This window comes from Protopterus annectens, chromosome 8.part0 (assembly GCF_019279795.1).
Source record: "Protopterus annectens isolate FY-2018-M chromosome 8.part0, PAN1.0, whole genome shotgun sequence".
In the NCBI taxonomy this organism is placed as follows: Eukaryota; Metazoa; Chordata; order Ceratodontiformes; family Protopteridae; genus Protopterus; species Protopterus annectens.
The window spans coordinates 1,874,038,958-1,874,064,268 of NC_056741.1; the positions used below are offsets into that span (position 1 = coordinate 1,874,038,958).

At 37.7% G+C, this 25,311-nt stretch overlaps 1 protein-coding gene across 1 annotated transcript in view; it reads right to left on the bottom strand.

The window, feature by feature from the left end:
* LOC122808576 (von Willebrand factor A domain-containing protein 5A-like) overlaps positions 1 to 25,311 on the bottom strand; it is a 582,047-nt gene that overhangs the window by 78,084 nt on the left and 478,652 nt on the right. Inside the window, exons 9-10 of the mRNA XM_044079534.1 lie at positions 18,813 to 18,957; positions 2,203 to 2,282 (exon numbers count right to left, since the gene is read on the bottom strand). Coding sequence (XP_043935469.1) covers positions 2,203 to 2,282; positions 18,813 to 18,957 — 225 coding nt within the window. The remainder of the gene's footprint in view (positions 1 to 2,202; positions 2,283 to 18,812; positions 18,958 to 25,311) is intronic.

Consider the following 25,311-nt stretch of genomic DNA (forward strand, 5'->3'; position numbering starts at 1 on the left):
AATATTTTTGATAGTTAAAACTCTGTAACTGATAGGACAATATTAAAAAAAAACATAATACTAATAATATCACGGTGCAGCGGTAGCATTGTCACCTCACAGCAAGAGGTTCTCCCGTTCGATTCTCGGCTGGAGCACCTTCTGTGTGGAGTCTGCATGTCCTCTCCGCAGTCAAGTGGCGTTCGAAAGACATACGTGAATGGGCGTGCCTTTGTTGAAGGTTGGGCATCGGGCTGGCACCGTAAAAACCTACTGCCAATCATTAGCAGACCGGAGTTCCACTGTGGCGACCCCTAACTGGGAAAAGCCGAAAGAAGAACAACAACTAATGATATCAAATTAACAGTACCATTCACTAACATTGAAGAACACTATCAGGTCTCATTTACAGTGGGCCCATTTCTGGAACTGGTTCTAAATGCAAATACAGACTGTGTACCAAGCCACTTATGGGCCACATGGGCAAACGAGAATGGTAAATAATGAGTAATTCCCTCAGTGAAAGAACAAGTGTAATGTATGACAAGGGTATATAGTATTTAAAAAAATAGGATAATTTGAGGGTGGGAAACTTCATGGTTCATTTCCTCTTACCAGATTATAGTTTATGTGATTGTAATAAATGACTCTGTAGAGTCCTAGCAGGGCAAGAAATTCCTTATCCATAATGAACTGGTTTGCATGTCCACAATGAGTACATTTACAACATCCTCCTCCCTAAAGGTATGAATCTATGTATGCCTCCTGCCACCTAAAAGGTACATTACACATACGCAAAACTATAACTTCTAGACCCCATGATTTTTTGAAACTTATATAATATGACTTTGAGGATTGACAGGCTGAGTGGTATGCAATAAACTGTGTGATAATCAACACCTTCTGTGTTTGCTAGTTTACTGAACACCCAAAGAGTATACAAACCTTTTTATCATATACACTGAAAACACATTATTTCATACAGCCTTGATATAATGCATTTAAAAAATAGAATACCTGTCAGAAAACCTTAGTAACAGAGCTTACTTCAATATAGGAAATCACTGTCTTTCTTGGCCAGAATGGCAATTTACCTCAGTCAGAAACAAATAATAGCCCACTATGATTTCATAATGGGTTTATAAACACTGTATAACTGTAGAACCATAGGTATGAAGACTCTGTGTTATGCTAAACTAAACATATTTTTCATTTTTCATTACAGACTGCACTTGTAGCAAGTCTTGCAGCATGTAGAATGTATGAAAATGTATATAGTGGAAAAATGTAACTTCACGGGATGTAAAATTGCTTTCAGTAGAAAGGCAATAAAAGAGCTGTATATGGAAATTATAGGTACTTATCAAATATTCAAACATTTGCAATGCCTAAATGTATAACCTTATTTGGACAAGCACTTGCTAAACTCAACCTTCTCCTCTCAAAGGTAAAAAGAAATGCTGAAAACAAGAAAAGCATCATCCACTTGTAATTAAATGGGATGGACTGGCTTAGATTGTTTTACAACAGCTTTATTTCTGGATCATGCAGGTGGTGTGCATTTCTGGACATGGCTCAAAATCGATTCTGTTTACCTCATGAACTAGATTCCTTTTTGGATTTCTAAGTCAAAGTAGATAGGAATTCAATATATCTCTTTGATACTGAGAGAAACAGGTCCAGATAACCTGTTAGAATTTTTTTCTTTATGTTGTCTGTCTATTTAATCATATTTTGAAATGTATACAAATAAGTTTAAAGTTGCATAAATATCTGAGTTTGCAAGGACATTTTTTGCACAAAATTTGCCTCCACTGCCTGCTGACCATTAGCACTCTCCGAGTCAATTGACCCATTAAGTAAGAATTGTATTATCTAATTTTAAATGCTTGTGGATGGCAAGTTATTTATTATTAACTTAAGAGTAAATGCAGTGGACTAATAAAATAATAACTGTTGGCTTTATGCTGCCTTTCTGCTCAAGATATTCACACTATATATAAATTATTTGGTGACAGCAGTATGGGTACAAAGGCTGTATCATCCAAAATAAATTAGTAGTAGTGGTGCACATTGTGGAACCATAGTCCTTGTTCATCATAATGGGGCATTTCAGACATCATAAATACTTGTAGTGGTATGCAATGAAATAAAAGTCTTTGTAAGAAAAGCAACATTCAAAAGCCAGTGCTTAAATTTATGAGTGTTTGCTTCATCTCTTACCGATGTGTGCTGGCATGCTTTTCTACTTCTTCAATAATTGTTTCAGTGTTGCCAACCTCTCCATCTGTTAAAAGAAAGACCTGTAAACCAAAGATATGAGTATGTGAAACTTTGGAATAAAATTAATGATTTTATGATTTTAAAATGTTAGGATACAATAAATAAAAAAATAAAAAGGGTTGGGAGATTGTTTTCACTTGCAGTTTTTTTTTTACTTGTCAGGCTGATTGCTGGAGAAAGCCACCACTAGCATCAGTCATTTTCTCAAATATCAAATAGTATAACATCATTTGAGTTTGTTTACAGTATGTTTTGCAACAAAATTATGAAGAAATAATATATTTTGAATAAATATGTACTAAATTTTGATGTTCATACACTAGCACATAAAAAGCTGTCCATTCTCAACCAGGTGACCCCTTGGTCACATTTTTTTCAATGACATGTTTAACTCAAATAGTGAAGCCAAAAAATCAAGTACTAGGAAAATATACCTGGCTAAGAGTAACCTACAAACTTTCTGGTGTCAGAGAAGAGACCCTCAGCCCACTGAAGGGAATGTACCTATGGTCCACTAATATATGTCAGAATTATTCTTATAAAGCTTAGCCTATTGTGTCTATCCAAGTCACCACACTGTGGGTGAACAGCTTTGGATGCACTAGTGTCTCCACCCTCGGTGTTAAGTTCTGGTGGGGCAAAAGAATGGATTTTCTCTGGTGAGTTGCATTAAGTGACAGAAACAATGGTGTCTGGGGCAGTAGGATGGAATGAAGAGGATTTTTTGTTTTTAGTTGATAATTTTCTGAATCACGTTTGGTATCGGGGTAGAGATGGAAAATAAAGAAGAACCTGCCTTTCCCATTCAAACAGAAGGCATCTACTGCCCAAACCTTCTTGTCAGAGTTTCTTTTACAGAACTGATAAACTGCTTAGTCAGAGGGGATGTAGACAGGACTATTACTGGGGCAACCATTCCCTGATCAAAGGGAGTAATACCTGCCCATTAAGTACCCACAATATCTGATGATATTCTTCTCAGTTGGTCTACCACTCAGTTCTCTTTTGAGACAATGTAGGAGGTCACTTGCAGCAATGCCTAGCTCACAGCCATCTCCCAGGTTTTAACAGTCATCTCACACAACTGTCAAGAGTGCCCCTCTTGTTTGGTGATAGTTACATTGTTTGTTACTATCTCCTGGCTGCCTGGTATCCAAAGAGGTTTAAGGACATGAAAGGCATACCGGACTGCACACATTTCTTTCAGGTCTTTGCAGAGTTCATCCTCTTTTTCATACCTTCTGTCCTACATTTTAAGACTTTAGGAGGGGGCTTCCCATGCCTGGTCTGAGGTATATTTTATTAGCATTTGATTGGGTATGGGTGGGAAGTACTGCTGTCTATATCATCTTCATCTTGAGAAAGATCAGTATCAGATCAGTCCTGCAACAGAGGAGAAAAATCACTACTTCTTTTGGGAGAACTTTTCCTAAAAATGGAGAGTCAAATTGGGTCAGACTGCCACACAAAAAGAAGAAGCAGAAACTCCTGCAATAGAGAAAAGTCTTAAGAGGCAACTGAGGGAGGGGACACAGATACTCACTAAAATGTTTTCCTCTGTTTAGACCTTAGCTGTCTGTTCAACATCAGCACCATAGGCTGTCAGGCAGGAGCTTCTCTCATGTTGGAAGAATAGGTGACCTCGACAACAATAAGCAATGTTACCCTGTCCCAACCTTCCTTAATAACAAGACATTTTTCCAGAGTTGAAAAGCTTTGTCTATTTCAGAAAAGTTGGTAAGACATTTGGGCAGATGAGTTATGTTGTAACAAACTGGCTTGATGTCATACCCAGCATCATCTTCAGAGACAGGCACCTTGGATAAATATCAGGTCTGTGGCTCCCCAGTATGAAAAGGATCCACAGAATCCACTAATACCATAAGCATCCTGTGCAGTTTACATGAGGTTACACCAAAGTGACAACTGTTAGATGACACAGATAACTTTTTAATGAAAACTGCAGGCTTCTTTTTATTCAAAATAAATAGAACTGACTCTTGTCCAGCTATAATCATCTTAGGCCTAAAACCTTGGCAGATGTCACAAGAAGCAATGTCATGATCAAGGCAGTCAACACACTTATCACATCTGTCTTTAAAATGTGCTTGTAACAAGTACACTTACTTTGTTTGGGTGACATTTCCAAATGCCCACTTGGAAACTCCATCACTCAAAAATCAGATACAAGGTAAAAAGTTTTAAATCTCTTAATGAAACACAACAGCAAGTCATGACTAAGAAAAATTACAAATAAATTCATCTAGTGAGCATTCATCTGGCTCTGGTGTTTACTCATCTTCTGGAATAATGACCTGAATGAACATCTGTTGTGACTCATGCAGCTACAAAGAAATGAAGATGACCAGCTGTACATCCACCTTTATAACAAGGCATGGAACTATTCAAAGTGAAGTTGGTGTAAGGCCAACATAAGAGGAAGGGGGTCAAGCTTGGAAATTCTGGATAAATGCTCAATTCAGAATGTTACAGAGATTCCTTATGTCGTAACAACAGCAATGTCTTACACAAAGAATATCAGTATGTACTAAATTTTGGCTTACGTACATACTTTACTATTGGTCAGTAAGGATTTTGGTCAGAAAAAGAGGTCAGATCCAAGAAGTTTTTTTTTTTCAATAATTTTTATTTTTTCATTAATAAATGCCACAAATAAAAACCATCTTACAACATGACCGTATATGTATATATATATATCTATATATATATATATATATATATATATATATATATATATATGTATATATATACATATATGTATATATATATATATATATATGTTATACATTGATGTCAAATACCACAGGATATAGGTCATACAATATATCTGTTTACACTATGTACATAGATGCTTTCACTGTTAATTACACAGTTATATAGACAGTATATACATTCGTAATATCTAAGTTAGTATTTAATATCTGAACTTGTATGTGTTCTTTGGTTCCATTATAGTATATTTCTAAGTTGCTGTGTGATGAATTATGCTAATATGAAATTAAAGGTTTGTTCCCAAATTTCTCTGGATTTCATGTTTTTGTTTCTTTTATCTATTACTATTTTATGGGCTAAAAGTTGTTGTATAGCTACTTGTTTAAAACCCTCCCAAGAGATATTTATCGTATCTAGTCACTTAAAAGGTATACACAGTTTCATTAGTAGGAAAATTGTTAAAAGTGTATTTGCTTGTTTTCTTGGTATGTTGGGTGGGAGAATGTGTAATAGAGTGAATTCCTAAGTTAATGTTGATGTTTGACCCGTTTTTTGTAATTGTATCTTGAGAGAGTTCCAGAGGTTATAGACACATTTACAACTCCAAAATACATGGATTAAGTCAGCTATCTGGTCCTTACAGTGTGAGCAGAAAGGTGATTTTGATGTGTTAAATTTGTGTAGGATTGCAAGTGTAAAATAAGCATTATTACTGATCATGAGCTGAGTGTATGCTAACTTTTTGAGGGGTATAATCTTCAGTGTTAGATTGATTGCCTGGCTTATTTGCTGATCATCTGTGGATGGTTTAGTTTTTCTCCAGTAGTTAGGGAAGAGGAGGTCTTTCTGGTATTTGATTTCATTTATCATTTTATATGAATTAGTAATAGTTTTCTTTGTTGTGATAATAGTTTTCCAAAACCTGCTACAAGATTCTATGTCACTATTGGTCATAGTAACATTTTGGAGGCAACTGGAACACAGTTCTTTGATTTGTTTTAGGATTATTATGTGTGATTTAGGGAGGTTTAAGTTGGTCCTCATTTCTTGCATTGAACAGTTAAGGTAGGGATAAATATCTTGGATTGTTTTATCTTTCTGTCTGGGAAAAGGGACTAAGTCCAACATCTTATTGCTTATTTTTAAATTTGGGTTTTTATGAAGGGGTTGCAGTATTGTCATGGCTTGCCTAATGTTCAATAATTGAAAGAGTTTTTGCGCTAAGTTGATAGAATGTTTTAAGGGCTCTATAATGTTATAAGTTTGTATTTCTTTTTGCTTCAGGAATGGAAGTGCTTTGGGATTGAAACCTAGAGCTTTAATATATCTATAATAGATTGTCACCCAAAGAGGAGACCAATTTTCCATTGATGGGTTATGTTCAGCTATTCTTAATATTTTGTTAGTGTTAATGATCGAGTAGTACATTTTTAAATCTGGTAGATTTAGTCCTCCTTTGCTTTTAGGGAGTGTTAATTTTGGATAAGAGATTCTGGGTTTTTTTTGGGGTTCCCATATAAATTTTGCTAGGAATGTATGAATTTGTTTGAAGAATTTATTATGTATTGTTGTCTGTGATGTCATGAATATATACATTAGTCTAGGTAAAATGTTCATTTTGATTATTGATACTTTGGCCAAGAGTGGTAGTTTTAGGTTGTTCCATCTTTTACAGACTTGCATTATATTTTGCCATTTAAGGTTTACATTGTGTTGGTAAAAGTCTTTGTTATTCTGAAAAAAGGTGATTCCCAGGTATTTAGTTTCTTCGTTTATTTTTATTGTGTTTAATAATGGTATTTGTGAGATGAGTTTGGGTGTTTTAGGGGGAAAATATTAGTTTTATTGAGGTTTAGTTTGTAGTTAGACATAGTCAAGAAATGTTCAATTTCAGCTTTTATTTATATCTGAATTTGTAGTGCAGTATATGTTTAGATCATTCACAAATGCAGTGAGGTATATTTTGAAGTTGTGTATTGATGGAGGATTGTGGTTTGTGTTTTGTTTAATGTATAGAAAGAGTGGTTCTAGGTATAGGTTAAACAGGAAGGGTGATAATGGGCATCCTTGACTTGTTCCACTTTTTATTAGGATCCTATTTGACCAAGTTTTATTTATATATAGAGATGTGTATGGGTTGATATAGAGAGTTTGGATGATATGAATGAAGTTATTGGGTATATTAAAGTAGGGTAGTGTTTGGAGTAATAATTCTAGATTAACCCTATCAAATGCCTTGTGGGCATCCACTACCATTGTGTAGATGTTGATATTGTATCAGTTAGCGTAGGATATTAGTGCATCTAATGTTAATGTATTGTCACTAGTCTGTCTATGTGGTGTAAAACCGGATTGTTCTGGGGAGATGATTTTCTCTATCAGATTTTTCATTCTGTTTGCAAGTATAGACGTAAATATTTTAGTAGCTATATTTAAGAGGGAGATGGGTCTGTAGCTGTCGGGGTTTTTGGGATCTGTGTGTTCTTTTAATATAAAGATGGTTTTAGAGGCATTAAAGTGGATATCATTTATTTTATAGTTTATTATGCAATTCAGTGTATAGTATAGTAGTTTGGCCATGAAGAGGGAAAATGCTTTGTAAAATTCTGATGTGAGTCCATCTGGACCCGGAGCCTTATGCGCTTTTAACTGTTTGATTGTTGTAATAATTTCACTGATGGATATCGGTTCAGTTAGTTTTTTTTGTTGGTCTAAATTGAGTTTAGGGAATTTCAGTTTTTGAAGGAAAAGAGTTCTATCTTCCTTTGAGGTTTGCAGTATTTGTGCTCCATATATTTGAGAGTATATTTGTTCAAATGTTTTAATGTCTTCATTTTGTGTGTAGTTTTTGTCTCTGTAGTTTATTTCTGATATATTGGAGGCATTTTTGTGTTGGGAGATAATTCTGGCCAGAGCTCTAGATGGTATTTGAGCTTCTTCTGCATAAGTGGCTAACATTCTGGCTTCAAAAAAAGATAGGTTTCTAACATATACAGATCCCTTTGCAGTTTTAAAAGTTCTGCTTCTGTCTGGTTCTTAGGGTTATTTATTAGTTCTTTTTTCAAAATGCCCTATTTTCCCTTTCAGTATATGCTCCTCTTTCAGTTGTATTTTTTTATAGTATGCTGCTTTTTTGATAAACAATCCTCTAATTTGTGCTTTGGTTGCAGCCCATTCTGTGTGAGTTGGTACTTTGGAGTTAGTGATATTTGTAAGATCTATTTTTAGTATTGCTTCTGTTTCATTTATTACATCCATTTTGGAAAGTAAATTAGGGTTTAATGACCAATTATGACCCCTATTCTCTAAATACATCTTTTTGTCCCAGTTAATGTTCAGTGTGATTTTGGAGTGATCTGAGAAGCACCTGGTATGTATAGTTATTGTTGGGTCCATGTTAATGAATATGTCAGAGATTAAGAAGTCTATCCTTGACCACATTTTGTGGCATTACGAATAGAATGTGAATTTCCCTGTTTTATCTGCACTGTTCACATATTTAAAAGGGTCATATAGTTTGAAATTTTGTTTGAGTTCATTAAGGGCTAATGTGGCTTGTTCATTATGTGATTTGGTCAGATTAGATTTATCCTTTTCTGGGTTTTGATATGTGTACCAGTCACCTCCAATCACTAGGTAGTGATCTTTAAATTGGTTTAAGGTTGGGTATAATGACATAAAAGGTGTTGTTGGGTATTGTAGGGTGCGTAAACATTAAGTACCATTATAGGTTTTGGTATTGTAGGACAACTAAATTAACACCATCTTCCCTCCTTGTCAGCTTTGGTTTTAAGTATTTTTTCCTTAAATTGTTTTTTAATTATTATGGCAGCCCCAGCACTGTTTGTTTTCCCCTCTGAAGCTATGATTTGACTTAACTATTTCTTTCTGCTAATTTCTGCCCATTGCTCTGCAGTCAAGTGTGTTTCTTGTATTAGTATGAGGTTGGCTGTGGTTTTTAATGTAAGGTGTTAGAATAGTTTTCTTTTCTTCTTGTTTTGGAGCCCTTTAACATTTCATGATTTTATTTCCCACATTTATTTATTAGGTGTATTCCTTAGATATGCCATGTATATTAGTTTTGCTTTGTTATCTTTGTATGTGTTACTGTGTGATGGTTTAGGAAAGCATCTGTTTATCCCCGTCCCTACTCTGTGCCTAACCACTAAATCCCTGGACCAGGAATAATCAGGGGGGGAGGATGAAGGTTCGTTATATGGTTTACCTTTACATCTAATCTTGGAATTTGTTTTCTTTTTAGATATAGATTTAACCCATAGTATCCCCCCGTGTTACTATAAACAATGTGGACAAAGCAGAACAAACTAGTTCCCCCAACAAACACTGCTACTTAATATCCCTAGCCTCTTCCAACATATGATTTATACAATTATGGTATTGCATTTAAGGTACAGCATGTATTGTTTTTGTCTTGTGATTAATTCTTTCTAATAGTATTTTTAAAACAGCATATTAATATACATTCCTCAGTAAATTATAGCAATATATGTACCATAGTAATATTGTTGAACAATCAATCTTGTCATTTTTCCATTTTTCTTTCATTTGACTTCTTTTTCCTCCCCTTTATTTATTTAGATTTCGGCCTTCTTTGGTGCCTGTAATGTTTTTTTTTCCACATCAATCTGTGTGGGTTATAAAATATATACTTGGCACCTATTTATCAGAAGTAGGAAGTATAGAGAGACAGAAAAAAAAAACAGCTTAGCCAAACATTCCTTCTGCTATAGTTAACATATTAAGGCTATATTTACATTACCCCAAGATTGTTAGGTTATTTTACTATTTTCCTGAGATTACTTCTCTCCAGGATCTTTTAACACATTTCAAGTATTTACATAAAACATTCAACATTTTTTTTTTTCCTTTTATTCCCCAATATTAATCTATGAGCTAGCCTGTTTCTGATAGTTTATTTCTTGCCTATTATTTAAGGCTGAATTTTCATTCACCTGCACAGTACTGGGTGTACTGTTTTAGTGAATGGTTCAGTTCAACAGTACCTTATTTCTTCAAGGTTTTGCTTGCAGGTTGGTTGACATCTATGGTGCAGATTTCTTCTTTTAGTTGGTGCAGATCAATTTTCATTTTTCAGGCAGTAAAATCTTTTGGAGCTTGCTGAAATCCATTTTGTCTGACTGTTCTTAATGGAGCCTCAAAATCATAGGGGGACTGATTTTGCAGACCAGTGTCCCAAGAGGAGGTTCCTTCCTATATCCGCGCATCGGAAACGGAAGTTGATTTTTGGTTCCTACCCTGGCCGTAATTCCTTTTCCTATGTTCCTCATGGCTCACATAGTGGATTTAAGGGCTTAGACAGCACGGGGAAGCTTTCAGAGTTGGATCCCAGCTAGAGTGCTCGTGCATGGGGTCATTTTTTCACCCAAGGGTCCTTTATCGTATTTTGTGGATTTATTTCACTTCTGGAGGTGGAATTTGCTTGAAAATGGCCAGTATTGTCTCTTTTGCCTCTTTGGGGTTAGCAACCATGTATTTAACCTCTTTGATGTAGAAGCTTAATTTATTTAGATATTTCATCTGGAATTTGATTTTTTTTCTATTAGGAACCTGCAGTATGGAGATAGTAGTTGTCTTGGTTGTCTTATTTGTATTGGGGGGTCTTGAGCAAAGGAGATTTTATTATTATTCCAGGTGAGTGTGCCTTTTTCCTTTGCTGCCAGTATGATTTTATTTACATCTTGGTAGTTTAATATTTTAATATAGACAGGTTTTGGTTTCAATGGTGTTTGCATTTCCCTCAGCGCTCTGTGGGCTTTCTCTATTGTTATTTGCTGCATTTCTTCAGATTCCTCTAGCAGGGAATTTATTATTTTCTTGATTGTTGGTATTAGATTGTTATGAAGTACAGTTTCAGGTATTCCTCTGATGATGACATTGTTAATTCGAGATCTTGCTTCCAGGTCTATTATTTTTGCTTGTAAGTTTTATATTTATTTGTCATGGGCATCAGTTCTTTGAGAAATAGAGTCTATTTTTATTTCATTATCTATTATTTTGGACTCAGATTTTTCCATTCTGGATATTATTTGGATGAATGAGTCACCAAAGGTTTGAAATTGTAATAAGTCCTTTATTGCTTGCTGAATAGGTAATAAGGCAGATTTTATGTCTTCCAGATTAGCTGGCTGGTCTGTCTTGGATTTATTTGTATTTTTACAGTTGTCAGTTTGTTTAGTTGTCTTTTGTCTTTTTGAAGTTGTGTCTTTCTCAGGTGAGGCTAGCACTGAGAATTTGGTCTTAGTTGTTGTTGTTTCCATATTATCTTCCTCTTTTGGCATCTTGCTGTATAGTGTTTTACCAATCTTGCAGTCAGATGCAGGGCCTTAGTAGCACATGGCTTAAGCTGTTATTCAGAAATCTTAGTTAATCCTGCTGTTTCTGAGCTGAATCTGTCACTTTTTTTTCCTCTTTTGTTTGCTGGATGATATTAGCAGTAAATATCTATAGTTATTTCTGTATTATTAATTCTGCATTGCATTCTGGGTTTGTTTTAATCCAGGGTATATCAGAGACCTGGGTGATAGCAGTGCTCACAGAACAGTGGCCATTTTGAACTCAGATCCAAGAAGTTTTAAAAATGCAAATGTTACACTTTACCTAGAACAAATCCTAGAAGTTATGGCATTATTTTTTTTTAGGTATTTGCTTTGTTAATAGCAATAATGGTCGAATGATTCCTACTGTGCTTAATCTCATGGTTCCATTTCCATTTCTACAATGTCAATGATCCCATTATGTTTTTTTCACTTGTACATTAGAATTGCTTATATTATATTCTGCATCTTAATGTCCTGAAATATCCTCTTTGTATTTAATAAAACAAAAGTACTAAATGTATTTTTTTCAAACAGCAAACTTTCTGAAACAGCATTCAGTAAAAAAGGAACACTACTATCAACATGGATATGAGTGGGAGAGGGCAGACCCCCTAACCAGAGGGAAACTTTGTACATCTTCTGTTATGGGTAACTCCAATCCCTTAAAATACAGTAACTGTGCCAAATCCCATTTCAAACAGTCTGCTGTTAGTTAATAGCTTTCATTGAAACCATCTATGACATGACATTCAGCTACTCAACATTTGCACTTCATTAAAATGTAAACATCTGTTGTCTCATTTTTGTCATTGTTTCTTTCTTTTAAAAACTTAACATCTACTTCCTCTCAGTGTATCTACAGGTTTCTTAACTGTTTCTCTTTTCAAAATTAAGCAAGGGTTATTACTTTTATCATATAAACTACAAATTACATCAGTTCAGGAAGTGTTCTTAAAAATGTAGGGAGTCATGGAGATAAAGCTGCATAACAGTGTTAACTCTGTATACCTAAAATGTACAAATAGAAGCAATAGACAGACAGTGCATTGACATGTAGGCAACAAACAGTAGTCCAAAGAAGGCTGCATTATGCTGTGTAGAAACAGTGCAGACAGTATAGCACCAGAAAACATCTAAAGGGCAGCTCTAAATAACAACGTGGAGGACTATAGGAAATTGTGGAGAAATTAATTTATAAAGTGCAGGATAACATGCTGAGCTAAGCTTGCACATCTGAAGAACAAGGAATGCAAGATACAGTTTGCCTCACAACACAAAAGGATAAAGCCTTTACTTCACCTCAGATGACCCATGTTCAAGTAACAAAATGGCTGCTGGAGGGACCAGATGGGAAGGGAGTGTGGAAGTGAGTGGTCGACATCATCTCATCCTTGCAGGGGAATGGAAGGCAGCCAAGGCTCAAGAACCTGATAGGCTCATCCTGTAAGAGGAATGCTGCTTGGTTGGGAGGTTGCACATGCACAGAAGTGTGCATGCACCTCTGAAAGGCAGCAGTTGCAAAACTTGCAAAGCTACTGCATCATGGGAAGATGAGAGGGTGCAGTCCCTGGCAGTAGTATGATGTTGTATCAGTGTCCTCAATCTCCTCACTGGCCTCAAACATGGCTCATATTGTGCCTGGAAGAGGATAAGATGGGTCCAATAGACCTGGTGAGGAGAGGAGCTGATGGTAGCTGATGATACACTGATGACATGAAATTGAATGTAGCAAGATACAAACAAGCATGATATAAACATCATATATGTGGCATAACACAGATGAAACTGTATCAGGGCAGTACAGAAACATAGACAAGGGGAATTCTACAGAGAAACCACTGAACTAGTGCAAGTGATGAACTAACTGACTGTGTTTGACCGTTGGATAATGTAGTCCCATTTTACATTTTCACAGGCAGCAACAGAGTTACGAAGAGCATCAGTGTGAAAAATGTGTCACAGTATGTAGCCATGCAATGAATAGAACACATTGCACAGACATTCTGTAATGCAGGGGCTGTCACAGTAGCTATGCAATGAATAGAACTTATTGCAGATATGTGCTCTAATGCAAGGGGTGTCACAGTAACTATGCAATGAACAGAACACATTGCACATAAATGATCTAATGCAGGATGTGTCGCAGTAGCTATGCAATGAACAGAGCACATTGCACATACATGATCTAATTCAGGGGGTGTCACAGTAACTATGCAATGAACAGAGAACATTGTAGACACATGATCTAATGCAGGAGGTGGCAAAGTTTGTTACACAGGGACATTTAATTAAAATAACACTTTACAAAAGCAAAACAAGTAGACTGTACAGTGTTCCCCTAGAAAGCAAAATGCTGAGGTGCCTGGTGTGTGAAGTAATCAAAAATCAAGAGAAGCTGATACCAGTTCTGAATATAAATTGCTTTACTGTGAATAACCTAAGCAACCACTGTTTTCTGGAATTGCTCTGTGTCCTTACAGCTTGGTTTCAGATGTAGTGCTGTAAAAGCTACAAAGAGATATGAAATATTCTTCTTGAAAGAATTAAGTGCCTGTGCAAAAACAGTTCTAGTAGTAGGAAGCGGGGGTTAAATATCAGCTACTGTTATAAGAAATCTAACCCATACTGGTAAAACCCCACAAAAGGTGAGATGAAGATTGCTTCCCACATCGATGTGGATGCTTGATGAAACTTAAGACACTTCAGTTTGGTTTTTCCAGTTGCATACATAAATCTGAACGGATGAACAGATCGCAGCACGTGTTCTCCATGCACACAACTGTGGTTCAAGAAAAGAGAATTTAGCACATCTTTCAGTTGTTGGCCACATGGTTCATACATAAAACACTCAAATATGCAATGTAGAACTACTAACATCTTTACCAAGTACCAGAAAATATTCAGCAAAATAAACCAAAGTATTCTAAAATCCTGTGTTGCTTGGCAGCCTAAAATACTTTCTGGTTAAGTATAATGTGCATGAACAGATAAACACTGACACTACAAACGAAAGTATGGATGCAGCCACATATGTGCTGTGTACATAGATACATAAACATTGCTCACATTACAATGCAAGCATCATTTGAAACACATTCATTAAAGACTAACCAACTCCGTCAGAACACTTTTCTGCAAGACTCCTTGTTTCACATCCCCTGATTCATAACCCCCTGTATAATTAACTCCAAGATGAGCAAATCTTGTGGTTTAAGTTATATGTTTTTGTATTAACAAAGCTTCATTCAGCTGGTCAGTAATAGTTTTGTGGGCACATATTAAATGATTATTAATCAAGCAGCTAGATAAAATACTAAGCTACCTCTCTATGGTATTACAGATGAGGCAACCAGATTCTTCCTGTGGACAATATTGCCCCCTGAAATGTCAATTCCAGCTTCACATTCTTCCTGACTACTATCTATTTCCCTCTGTCCCACTGTACCCATGATGTTTTCAACTATCAGTTATACCCAAGCTCACAACTATCCAAAAAAAAAACAACAACTTGCTGCTAAGTCAACAATTCTCTCACTCATCACGTCATGGGACTTTTAAATTCACACAAGACACATTCCAAATTTAATTGATATCTTTCTGCTCGGTATCATTAACCTTTAGTTCCCCAACCTGAAAGTCCAGTTCTTGTAGCTGCTGCAGGCTTCCACCCTGTGCAAATGACTTTTCTGTTTATCTAAGAATAGAAAAAAAAAAAAAAACAGTTCATAAAAATGGTGCCTAATCTCAAAGGTAAAATGAAACCGGTATAATTCTTCTCAGTTTTACAAACTCCCTTCAAAAAGTTTATCAAGGTTGCGGGGTTAAAATACACTTTCCCAAAGGTTTCTCTAATTCCTAAAAGCTTCACCTAGCTCTGATGTAAAGGGGGTGAAGCCATGAATGTGACCCAGATAACCTGCATTTAACTATTTTTACAGGTACTGGAAGAACAATGCAGAGCAGGGTGACAATATGGAACCCATGGCAACTCTCTCATCCTGGGGTAGGAAAATGGGATACTATTCAAACAAATTCCTTGTATATGAGTGAGGGCTTACATGACACTTAGAGCAGAGAACTATGGCTCTAAGCCCTTAATAAGCTGTTTCCTATAGTCAAGGGTGCAGGATCTGATTCTTTCTATCTCCATTTGCTTGCTGTGTGATGCTGAGCAAGTCACTTAACCAGACTGTACTCCTTGGTAACCATAAAGTGTGTTTACTACATTTATGGCATCCAGGATTGGGAGGTTATCATTCCGCTGGATTCTGCAGTTATTATGTCAATTATTGACTACAATTCCCCCTTTTTAATGTACCTGTCCAAAAACCTGACAATACTCAATATATCCTCACTAAGAAAATTGAGGACCTAAATCACAAAAGCTAGACTGATATTCTCAAATCCCTGTCCTTCTTTTTGGTATCTTATGGGCTACTGAGAAGTAAAGCCGCTGTGGTGCAGCAGTTAGTGTTGTCGCCTCACAGCAAGAGGTTCTCCCGTTTGATTCTCGGCTGGAGCGCCTTCTGTGTGGAGTCTGCATGTCCTCCCCGCGGTTGAGTGACGCTAAAGACATGCAGATAGGTGCAAGCGTGAATGAGCATGCCTTCATTGAAGGTTGGGAAGTGGGCTGGCAACTCAGCACTGTAAAAATCCACTGCCAGTCATGAGCAGACCGGAGTTCCGCTGTGGCGACCCCTAACTGGGAAAAGCCGAAAGATGGGCTACTGAGGAGTGATCTCTGCCTCGTTTACAGGACCTCTTGCCAACCCCTTCCTTTCAGATCTACCACATATTGGCAATTCTAATAGTGACAGAAATACCCACACAGGAAGTCTTAATCTCTTCTACAACTTAAATAGAACACGCTGGAGGGATAACTACATCTCATAGTAAATACCACTTCTCTGGAAATGTTTTCCTCTCTATGTAAGGCAAAGTACATGGCTTACTCTTTTTAAATATGCTCTGGATGAGTGAATTGAAAAATGCAAGTTCACTCTTGCAATGGCACTCTTTTCCCTTATGGACATGGGTAATATGTAAATGTCTTCCTATCTCTGAAGTATTTATACTCAAAATAAAAGGGGCTCTGTGTTAATTGGGAAAAAAAAAGTATTAGGAATGCATGGCTAGGCTTCTGAACAGCCTCATGGATCATTAGCTTAGTAAGTACCCTATGAACCTATGACAACTGTAATCACAAGACCAGGAAGACATGAGTTTGCCCTTCCAAGCTTGTGATGGGAGCCCTTGAAGGTGTGTGTGAGGGAGCAGACACAAATCGGGAGAGAACCTGAACTTCCTTGCAGAAATATGGTGCTTAAAATAGTCACTATGGAGTCAGTTAGGAAATTAATATCCCCTGGTGGCTGCCTGGATGATGGCTTCTGAAGAAGGGAGGCCTCAGTTAGCAGGCAATAGGACAGAAAAAAACATTATAAACTACACCTTTTGACTGCAAAGTGGAATATCACTGCTGGTACCCCTGTTTAAGCAATATTGTAGGTTCATAGGTAAGTACTAGGGTAGTTGCCCTTGTAGGCCACTTTCAGTCTAGCCAATGTCCCTTCCAGTGCTTGCATTAACCTAGCCCATTTGAGGCTAGATTTGTCTTAGCACCACATGATTGATAATTAAATATTACCCCTAGTGAGAATAACTGGGATCACAACTTAGATAATTTGAGGGGATCTATGCATGGGATAAAGCATTCAGGAGTTGCCTCTGTCCATTAGTATTACAGGGGGCAGGTCTGTGGTAAATTTTATATTGCCCATCCACAGGTCTAAGTTGTACTTGAATATCGATAGGGATGTGCTTTACTTTACACGGATGGAGAGTCTGTTCCAGAGTAGCAGTATCCTCTGCGAAATACACCTGTCCCTCCAAACCATTATGCTGATTTTGCAGAACAGGTTTAGATCTCTAGCCCAAGTATTTCTGATGCCATTTAACTCACTGATTTGCAGTAGGTCCATCAGTGTTGGGTTGGAGGATACTCTGTATGCCAGACACAGGTCACCTCTTAGCAGTCTTTAGGATACTGAGTATAGTGACAGGGTTTTGAGTCAGTCCATGTATGACATGTTATTTTGGCCTTGTATCATTCTAGTTAGGTATCTTTGTGGGCTTACCAGTTGTTGCATGTGTCTAGGCAGATGCATGTCAAAGGGGGCATTATACTCAATGACTGACCTAATGAGGACTAAGTAAATGGGGACAATGGCATCACAGAATTAGACACAATCCCTTTGTTTATAAACTGCTCAGTATAGAAGAATTCTCTTAAGGTAATGGACATGTTGGTCAAAAATTAAATCACTATCCACAATAACTTCCCAAATCCTGAACAACTGGGTCAACTCTTAGGGAAGTATTGTTAATATGGTAGTTCCTTTGGGTACATGACTTCTCGAAGGATGCAATAATGCATTTTTTGGCATTTAGTTTCAGTCCATGATTTTGGCACCAGTTATTTATTTGGAACAAATCTTTCTGTAGAATGGCTTAGTCATTTGGGGATTCAATGACAGCTCCAAGCTTGTAGTCATCACAAACTTATTCAGCCAGAACCCTGTGGTATTGAATTTACTTCAGAGAAGTAGATGCCAAACTGGAGATATTCCAACACAGAACCCTACAGGACTCCACCGTTGACCACTCTCTTTATGTATCTCCTGAGTCTTATCTGTGAGCCAGATGGCAATCAAGTGGGCAACACAGATGTTTATTTAACTTTTCTGCTATGCCTGAGTAGGGGATTGTGTCAAAAGCTTTGGTCAGGTCAAGGTAAGCAGTGTGCACCATTTTACCATTAACTGTTGCTTTGGTGACCTTTTCAAAAAAATCTACCAAGTTGTATAAGCATGACCTGCCCTTGAAGAATCTAAGCCGAGATGGATCCAGTGTTTGGAGGTTCGCTATGCCCTTATTAATTAGTTTCATGATAAATCATTCCATGGTTTTACATATGAGGCTGGTCAGACTTATGGATTTGTAATTGCCATGGTCTGTGACAGGTCCTGCCTTATGCATGGAAATGACTGTAGCTGTTTTCCATTCGCTTGCATTAATGTTGTGAGTAACAAATGGCGTCCTGTATATAATATACAATGCCAACATTTCTTTTGATATTGTTGTTCAGCTTCTTAAAATAAGTAAGTTATGATTAAAATAGTGTATTTTATTCAGGTCAAGGTCTGTTTATTTGTTAAAAAAGGCTCAATCAGTCTGCAGTACCATGCTGCTATTAAATTAACTACTGTAGTGAGTTATACAGTCCACATTATTTGGAATATTATACAAATATGGTAAAAATCATGCACATTATTGTAATTCACTGCATGTGGATGTATAAAAAGAATTAAAACAGACACATTTTTAGCTGGTTACATATGCAGATCACAGATATACAGCAAAGAACTCTTCAAATTATTGCAGAGCAACACAACAAACCTGGCGACTGTAACCCTTTTTTAGGGACTTTGAAAAAATGTGTTGAAGTGGCTCAAGGATATTTGTTCCACCAAGGTCTGAATCAAATGATTTTATTTTTTTCATGGCAGAATTCATTGACTTCTGATTGTATTCCACACTCTTTCTAAAGGGGAGATAAGAAGGAAGGGAAAAAAAAATGATCAGGAAGATTGACATCAGCAGTTTGTTCAGGATGACACAGTTAAGGAGACCAAAATGTTATGCTGTGTATGCAGCAGCAGGACTACAACTTGGCAGACATTCCGTTTCTCTGTGCTGTTAAGGGCTAATGAAATAATGTGATAAAAATTAATACAGTTCTTTTTTTTATACACTGTGCCTTACTACATGCAGCAATAGAGTGATACCCTGCGGATTCTACTGTTATCCATCCCTGGAATTCCCCAGTTGCTCTTTCCAAGATCCCCTAGACATAACCCTTTGCGGAGTAGACCACTAAATCCTTGGGAAGTGGACCGCAATGGTAACTTTGTACTAGAACCAGGAAGAGTGGTTGATTGAAGAGGAGCTCTGTGCATGGGAGCTTTCACTTATGATAGCTGATGATTTATCCTAGCTGTGGGACAGGGCTAAGGAGCGAGGGATCCAGTAAGGAATAATGAGTAGGAATCCTATAAGCTTTCACTCATGTGATGGCCAGTGATTTACCCTACCAGGGGACTGGCCTAAGGACTGAGGGATCCAATAAGGAATAATGAGCATGAAGCCTGAGAGCTTTGACTCTTGTGATGGCTGATAATTTATCCTAACTGTGTGAATGACTCAGAGAGTGAGGGATCCAGTATGGAATAATGGGTATTTACGTATTATCACAACCACATTTCTGTGGCAGCTGCAAGTGTTCTTTAGAACATGAAGATGCAAGTGATAGCAATATTATTGTTATATACACAATGAAATTGGCAAGGTGAAGAATCGGGTACTAAGCTTGTTAGAAAAATGTTAAATGAGTATGCGTTTTAGTTAATGTTCCGCGTTTGACTGCATAACTAACGCGCAAGAAGGGAAAAGAGTAATTTGCTGTTTGGTTTAGCACTTTGGAAATTAAGAACAGGCTTCCCAATAGTCAATCTTTCATGGTGAAATCATAAGAATACATCCTTTTATAAAAATGTTTGCCAAAGCATAAAAAAAAGAAAATGAATTAACGTAAAATTAAATCTGTCCTTTTGAATTAGCTAAGTAGATGCATAGCTCTGTTATCAGTACTACGTGCAGTTATGAGTTATTGGTTTTAGAAATGCAGTTTAGAACTGTAAACAATACCTGTAGTAAGAATCTGTAATGTGTGTGTTGATAACATTTTCCAAAAAATTATATTGTGTCTGACAATTACATTTTACCGGGTTTTTGGTTTGTTACACCTAACAAGCTTAGTACCCGATTCTTCACCCTAATAATTACCTTGTGTATAGAATGCTAATACAATCCATATTCCCATAAACATCTCACCACAACTCCAACTCACATTTTTTACATACCCATATATCTCACTTGTATTTAGATTACTCACTGTAGTAATCTTTTATGGGTACTTGGGATTAGTTGTCATTAGAAGAGCTTATACCAGCAAGAACTATCCCATCTCCTGAAATGGTTCATCCCATTAAAATAATAAATGTACTCTAACGGGCAAAGGATCATACCCATGAGGAGGAACGTTTTGCCTTTTTTTTCCCCTCTCGCTGTTTCACAAACAAAGTGATAGCAAAACTTTTTGGAGTTTAGACACCCCTTCCCACTGCAGTATAAAGTACTTTCGGTATAACTTTAGGAATAACGGTGACTTCAAAATGTGGTTGTGATAATACAGAAGTACTGAATAATGAGCATGAAGCCTTCAGCTTTCACTCATGTGATGGCCAATGACTTTTCCTAGCTGTGGCAGTAGCCCAAGGAGTGGGGGATCAAATCAATTATTCAAGCTTATGGTGTCTTATTGTATACTTCCAGTTAACACCCATAGTGCCTTATGGTGCTATAACATTTTTTGGGTCTGGCTTCTGTAACAAAGTGATTTACCACCTAACAGTTGGCCAGATTAGAAAGGTCAAGGAGAAACTAACAAAATTACATGAATATTTGTAATTGATGATATCCTGTAGTAGAAAAATGAATGGCTGTTTATCACTTGTTGTTCATATTTTCATACTTATGCTTATATTCGGGAGACCTACATGTGCAGATGGGTATCGTGTGAAATGTCATGGCAGGTGACAGAAAAAATCATTGTCATTGTTCATTTATACCACATTATACTGGAGTTACTGCTAGTTGTCTGTTAGTAATTGTGAAAATAAGTAATACTTTCACATGTATTTAATATTTCAAAACTAAGTGATTTACAAGCTACTGCATGGCATCAAGTGAAGTCTGATGTTATTGAAGAAAACTGTCATTGATATTTGTACATGTTGCACATCTTAAGAAATATTCAATATTATATGAGTCTGCATGTCATCCCCGTGGTTGGATGGGTGTTTGAAAGACATGCGTAAATGGGCGTGCCTTCGTTGAAGGTTGAACGTCGAGCTGGCATCTCGGCGTTCGTCAAAATCTACTGCCAATCATTAGCGGACCGGAGTTCTGCTGTGGCGAACCCTAACTGGGAAAAGCCGAAAGACAACAACATATTGCTGATTATGCAGTCAAGCATGGTGGGGCAGTTTGAGCCAATTCAATATCTTAATAGGAATGCACTGGTGGATATTGTATTGTTTGCTACAGGCAAATTTTGCAACCTCATTATAGCATGCCTCCAGCTTATTTTTAACTGTATCCTGAAGGTTGGTAAGGATGGGTGCACCATATGAGAGAGGTGGGGAAAAGGTAGGTAGTAGCCAGAGTGGTTTTGGTGGTGTTGCTAAGGAAGTGTTTATGCCTGCAGAGCATTCCAAATTGTTGGTGACCCTTTTAAGTCACTTTGAATGTACAGGTTAAATTTAAGGTTATCATCTACAATCAGAAGTTTTATATGGGAGACTACTTTAATTTCAGTTTTGTTTTGTGAAAGGATTTTGAAATTTACTGTCAGGCATGAATAATATGGGGACAAATAGCAGTAACTTTGTTGTTTTAGAACTGAGTATTAGCTGGACATTATGAAGCCACTTTTTAACTGAGGAACTCATGAGAAGTACAAGGCTCCAGATCTACATCAAAGGCTGTCTGGGCATCACTGAGATTCCTCAAACCTTCCCCAAGGATAAGGGAGATGACCATCATCCACTTCATCCTACTCCTTTTGCCAACCCTACAAGCTACCTGACTCCATTCCAAAACCTAGGTCACAAGCCTTGTAGACAGACACCTGGCCTCTCTTTTGTTGGAAAGAATGTTAATATAATTATTTTATGTTCAAAGGTTCATAGGTTGTTACTAGGCAAACAACCACTAGGGCCCTTAAAAGCCTAGCCACATATCCCAAACAATTTGGGTCCTAAGTATTGTGGGCTTCTATATGGGGGGGGGGCATATTAGTAGGGAGGTAACTAGGGATTTGTAGGTGGGGTTGTTAGGATAATAACTTTTCATATTGACAGCCTCTGTCAATAAGGGACATGGGGTCCAGAACAGGGGTACATTTTCATTTGCAAGGGGTCAGAGATGAACTGTATTTTATATGGATGGGAAGCTTATTCCATAGTGTGGGGATCCTTTGGGACACATATCTGTCTCTCCTTGGTCTGTTTATTTCACAGGTGAAGTTCAGATCCCTGGATCTAATGTTTCTATTGCTTTTTGCTTTGTGCATGTGCACCAGATCCATCAGGGCTAGTTCTGAGGAAGCCCTGTAGGCCAGACAAAGATCCCATCTTAATAGCCTACAGGAGGCTGAATACAGAGACAGAGCCTTTAGCTGATCAGTATAACACAGTGTATTCATACCCTGAATTCTCCTGGTAAGAAACCTTCATGAATGTTCCAAATGTTGAAAGTGTCTAGTCAGATAAATGTTAAACAGGGCATCATATTCAATGATAGGTCTGATAATGGCTGAGTAGAGTGGTACTATAACTTCCTTGGACCTGGATGCCTCACACTTGCCTATAAGTTGAGCGACATAGAATGATTTTCTTATTATATTAGCTATATGTTGGTAAAAGGTCAGACTGCTGTTTACATATGTTCCTAGATCCCCTACTACTGGATTTACTGTTATAGGTGTTTTATCAATGGGCTGAAAAATTCCTAAACAACATTTAAGGCATTGTTTGGCAATGATTTTTAGGTCATGGCTTTGGCACCAGTCACTTATTTGTATTAAACCATCTTGAAAGATGTGGGTGTCTTGGGGTGAATCTATAATAGAGCCAAATTACAGTCATCTGCTTACTTGGTGAGCCATAGGCCTTGAACATTAGACTTGACTTCCAGCAAGTAGATGCCAAACAGGATTAGACCCAGTATGGAGCCCTGTGTTACTTTGCTGGTGACTGGTCTCTTGGTGGAGGTGGTCTCACCAATCCTGACTTCTTGGGTCCTGTCTGTGAGCCAGTCAGCAATCCAGAAAGTTATGAAGGGCTTTACACCTACCTGAGAGAGCTTGTTAACAATGCCTGAGTGGGGTTTTGTTCCAAATGTCTTATCCAGGTCAAAATATGCAATAGGTACTATTTTACCATCATCCATTACCTTGATGACCCTTTCAAAGAAGTCTAACAGGTCAGGTAGGCATGACCTTCCCTTAACAAAACCAAACTGGGAAGGATCCAGTGTCTGTAGGTTGCCAATATCCTTGTTTACCAATAATGCATTTCATATTAGGCTTGTTAAACTGATGGGTCTGCAGTTCCTGGGGTCGGTTGATGGTCTGCTCTTGAGGTGAGGAATGGCTGTTGCAGTCCTCCATTCACTTTAAGCATAGCCCATTTCAAGCCTGTAGTTGAAGAGTGCCTGAAGTGGTCCTGATAAGTCATGTTTTAGACTGTTCAGGAATCAACTGGGGATGTTGTCAGGACCCATAAAGGCAGTGTTCTTGGCTTTAGCTAGTGCTGCCATAACTCGGTCTCTGCTAATAGCGATGGGATGTATGTTGGAGGGGATTTCACCTGGTGGATCTTGGGGGGGGGGGTGGAGTTGGGGTTGAAATCTGAGCTGAATTTATCAGCCAGTAGATTTACTACATCACTCGGATCAGTGAAGGTAGCATTCCAGACGCAGCTGAAGAAGGTCTTGTGATTGCCCTGGTCTAGTACTTGGACTTGTTGGACTTAATCAGACTTTAGTTTTACAAGTCAGCACTTGTCTTTAAGGCAGCTGCTCTTCCTGATTTTGGCTATGACATTTCTTCTTTTATTATATACCCTGTTTAGGTGAGGATTCTACCAGTGAGATTTGCTTTTAGTGCTTGTTTTGGGTTTATTTCTGGAAGGTAGTGCAGTCTCTAAGCAGCCATTCGCATGCTTGTATAGGGACTCCAGGAATAATTCTGCATAGACAGCTGTAGTCTCGAGTTAGGGGGAGCCTTCAATTTTGACAAAATGTCTCTTAATGGGATGTAGTTTACCATAGAACATTTACTAATTGTTACTGGTTTAGCTGGGTTTTCCTGGTTGATTTTTTCTTTAAAGGAGACAGCTTTGTGATCCAAGTTTACTTGTGAGGAAGGGGGACTGCAACACACTCCCATGTTGGTGAGTACCAGAACCAGTATATTTAATCCTCTGGTTGGAGCATGCATGCATGTTACAAAGATTAGTGTTAATAAAGTCCAGGAAGCATTGTGCTTGTGAGTTTGAGACATTGTAAGTTTCCCAGTCTTCTTCTTTCGGTTTTTCCCTGTTAGGGGTCGCCACAGCGGATCACTGTCTGCACATGATTGGCAGTGAAGTTTTACAGTGTTGGGTTGCCAGCCCACTGCCCAACCTTCCACAGAAGGCACACATACATATTCACACCTAGGGCCAATTTAGAGTGTCCAATCCACCTACAGTATGTCTTTGGGATGTGGGGGGAAACCGGAGCACCCGGAGGTAACCCACGTGACCACAGGGAGGACATGCAGACTCTGCACAGAAGGCACCCCAGCTGAGGATCGAACCAGAGAACCTCTTTTTGTGAGGTGGCAACGCTAACCACTGCACCACATACATTTCCCAGTATATAGAGAGGTAATTAGAATTACCCATGAATAGGCTGTTTCACTGGATGATGGGCACCTCTATCAGGATTTGGTAAGAATCGTGACCCTCTAGTGGCCTAGATGGGGACCTTTGGCAAGCCATGATATGGTAAGGGACCTTATCTATAGTGACTTGCCAGTGGATGAGCTCCATAGTATCATCCCATTTAACCAAACTAGAGATATGTTTGCTGTTAACAGAGCAAGATACCTCCACTGTTGGTTGCAGTCTTTGCATTTGTTAGACTAAATATATGGAAGGCTATGTAGCCTGGCACTGCCAGAGTACTCTCTATACTTTAAACCAAGTCTCAATCATGGCTCAGTTGTTTA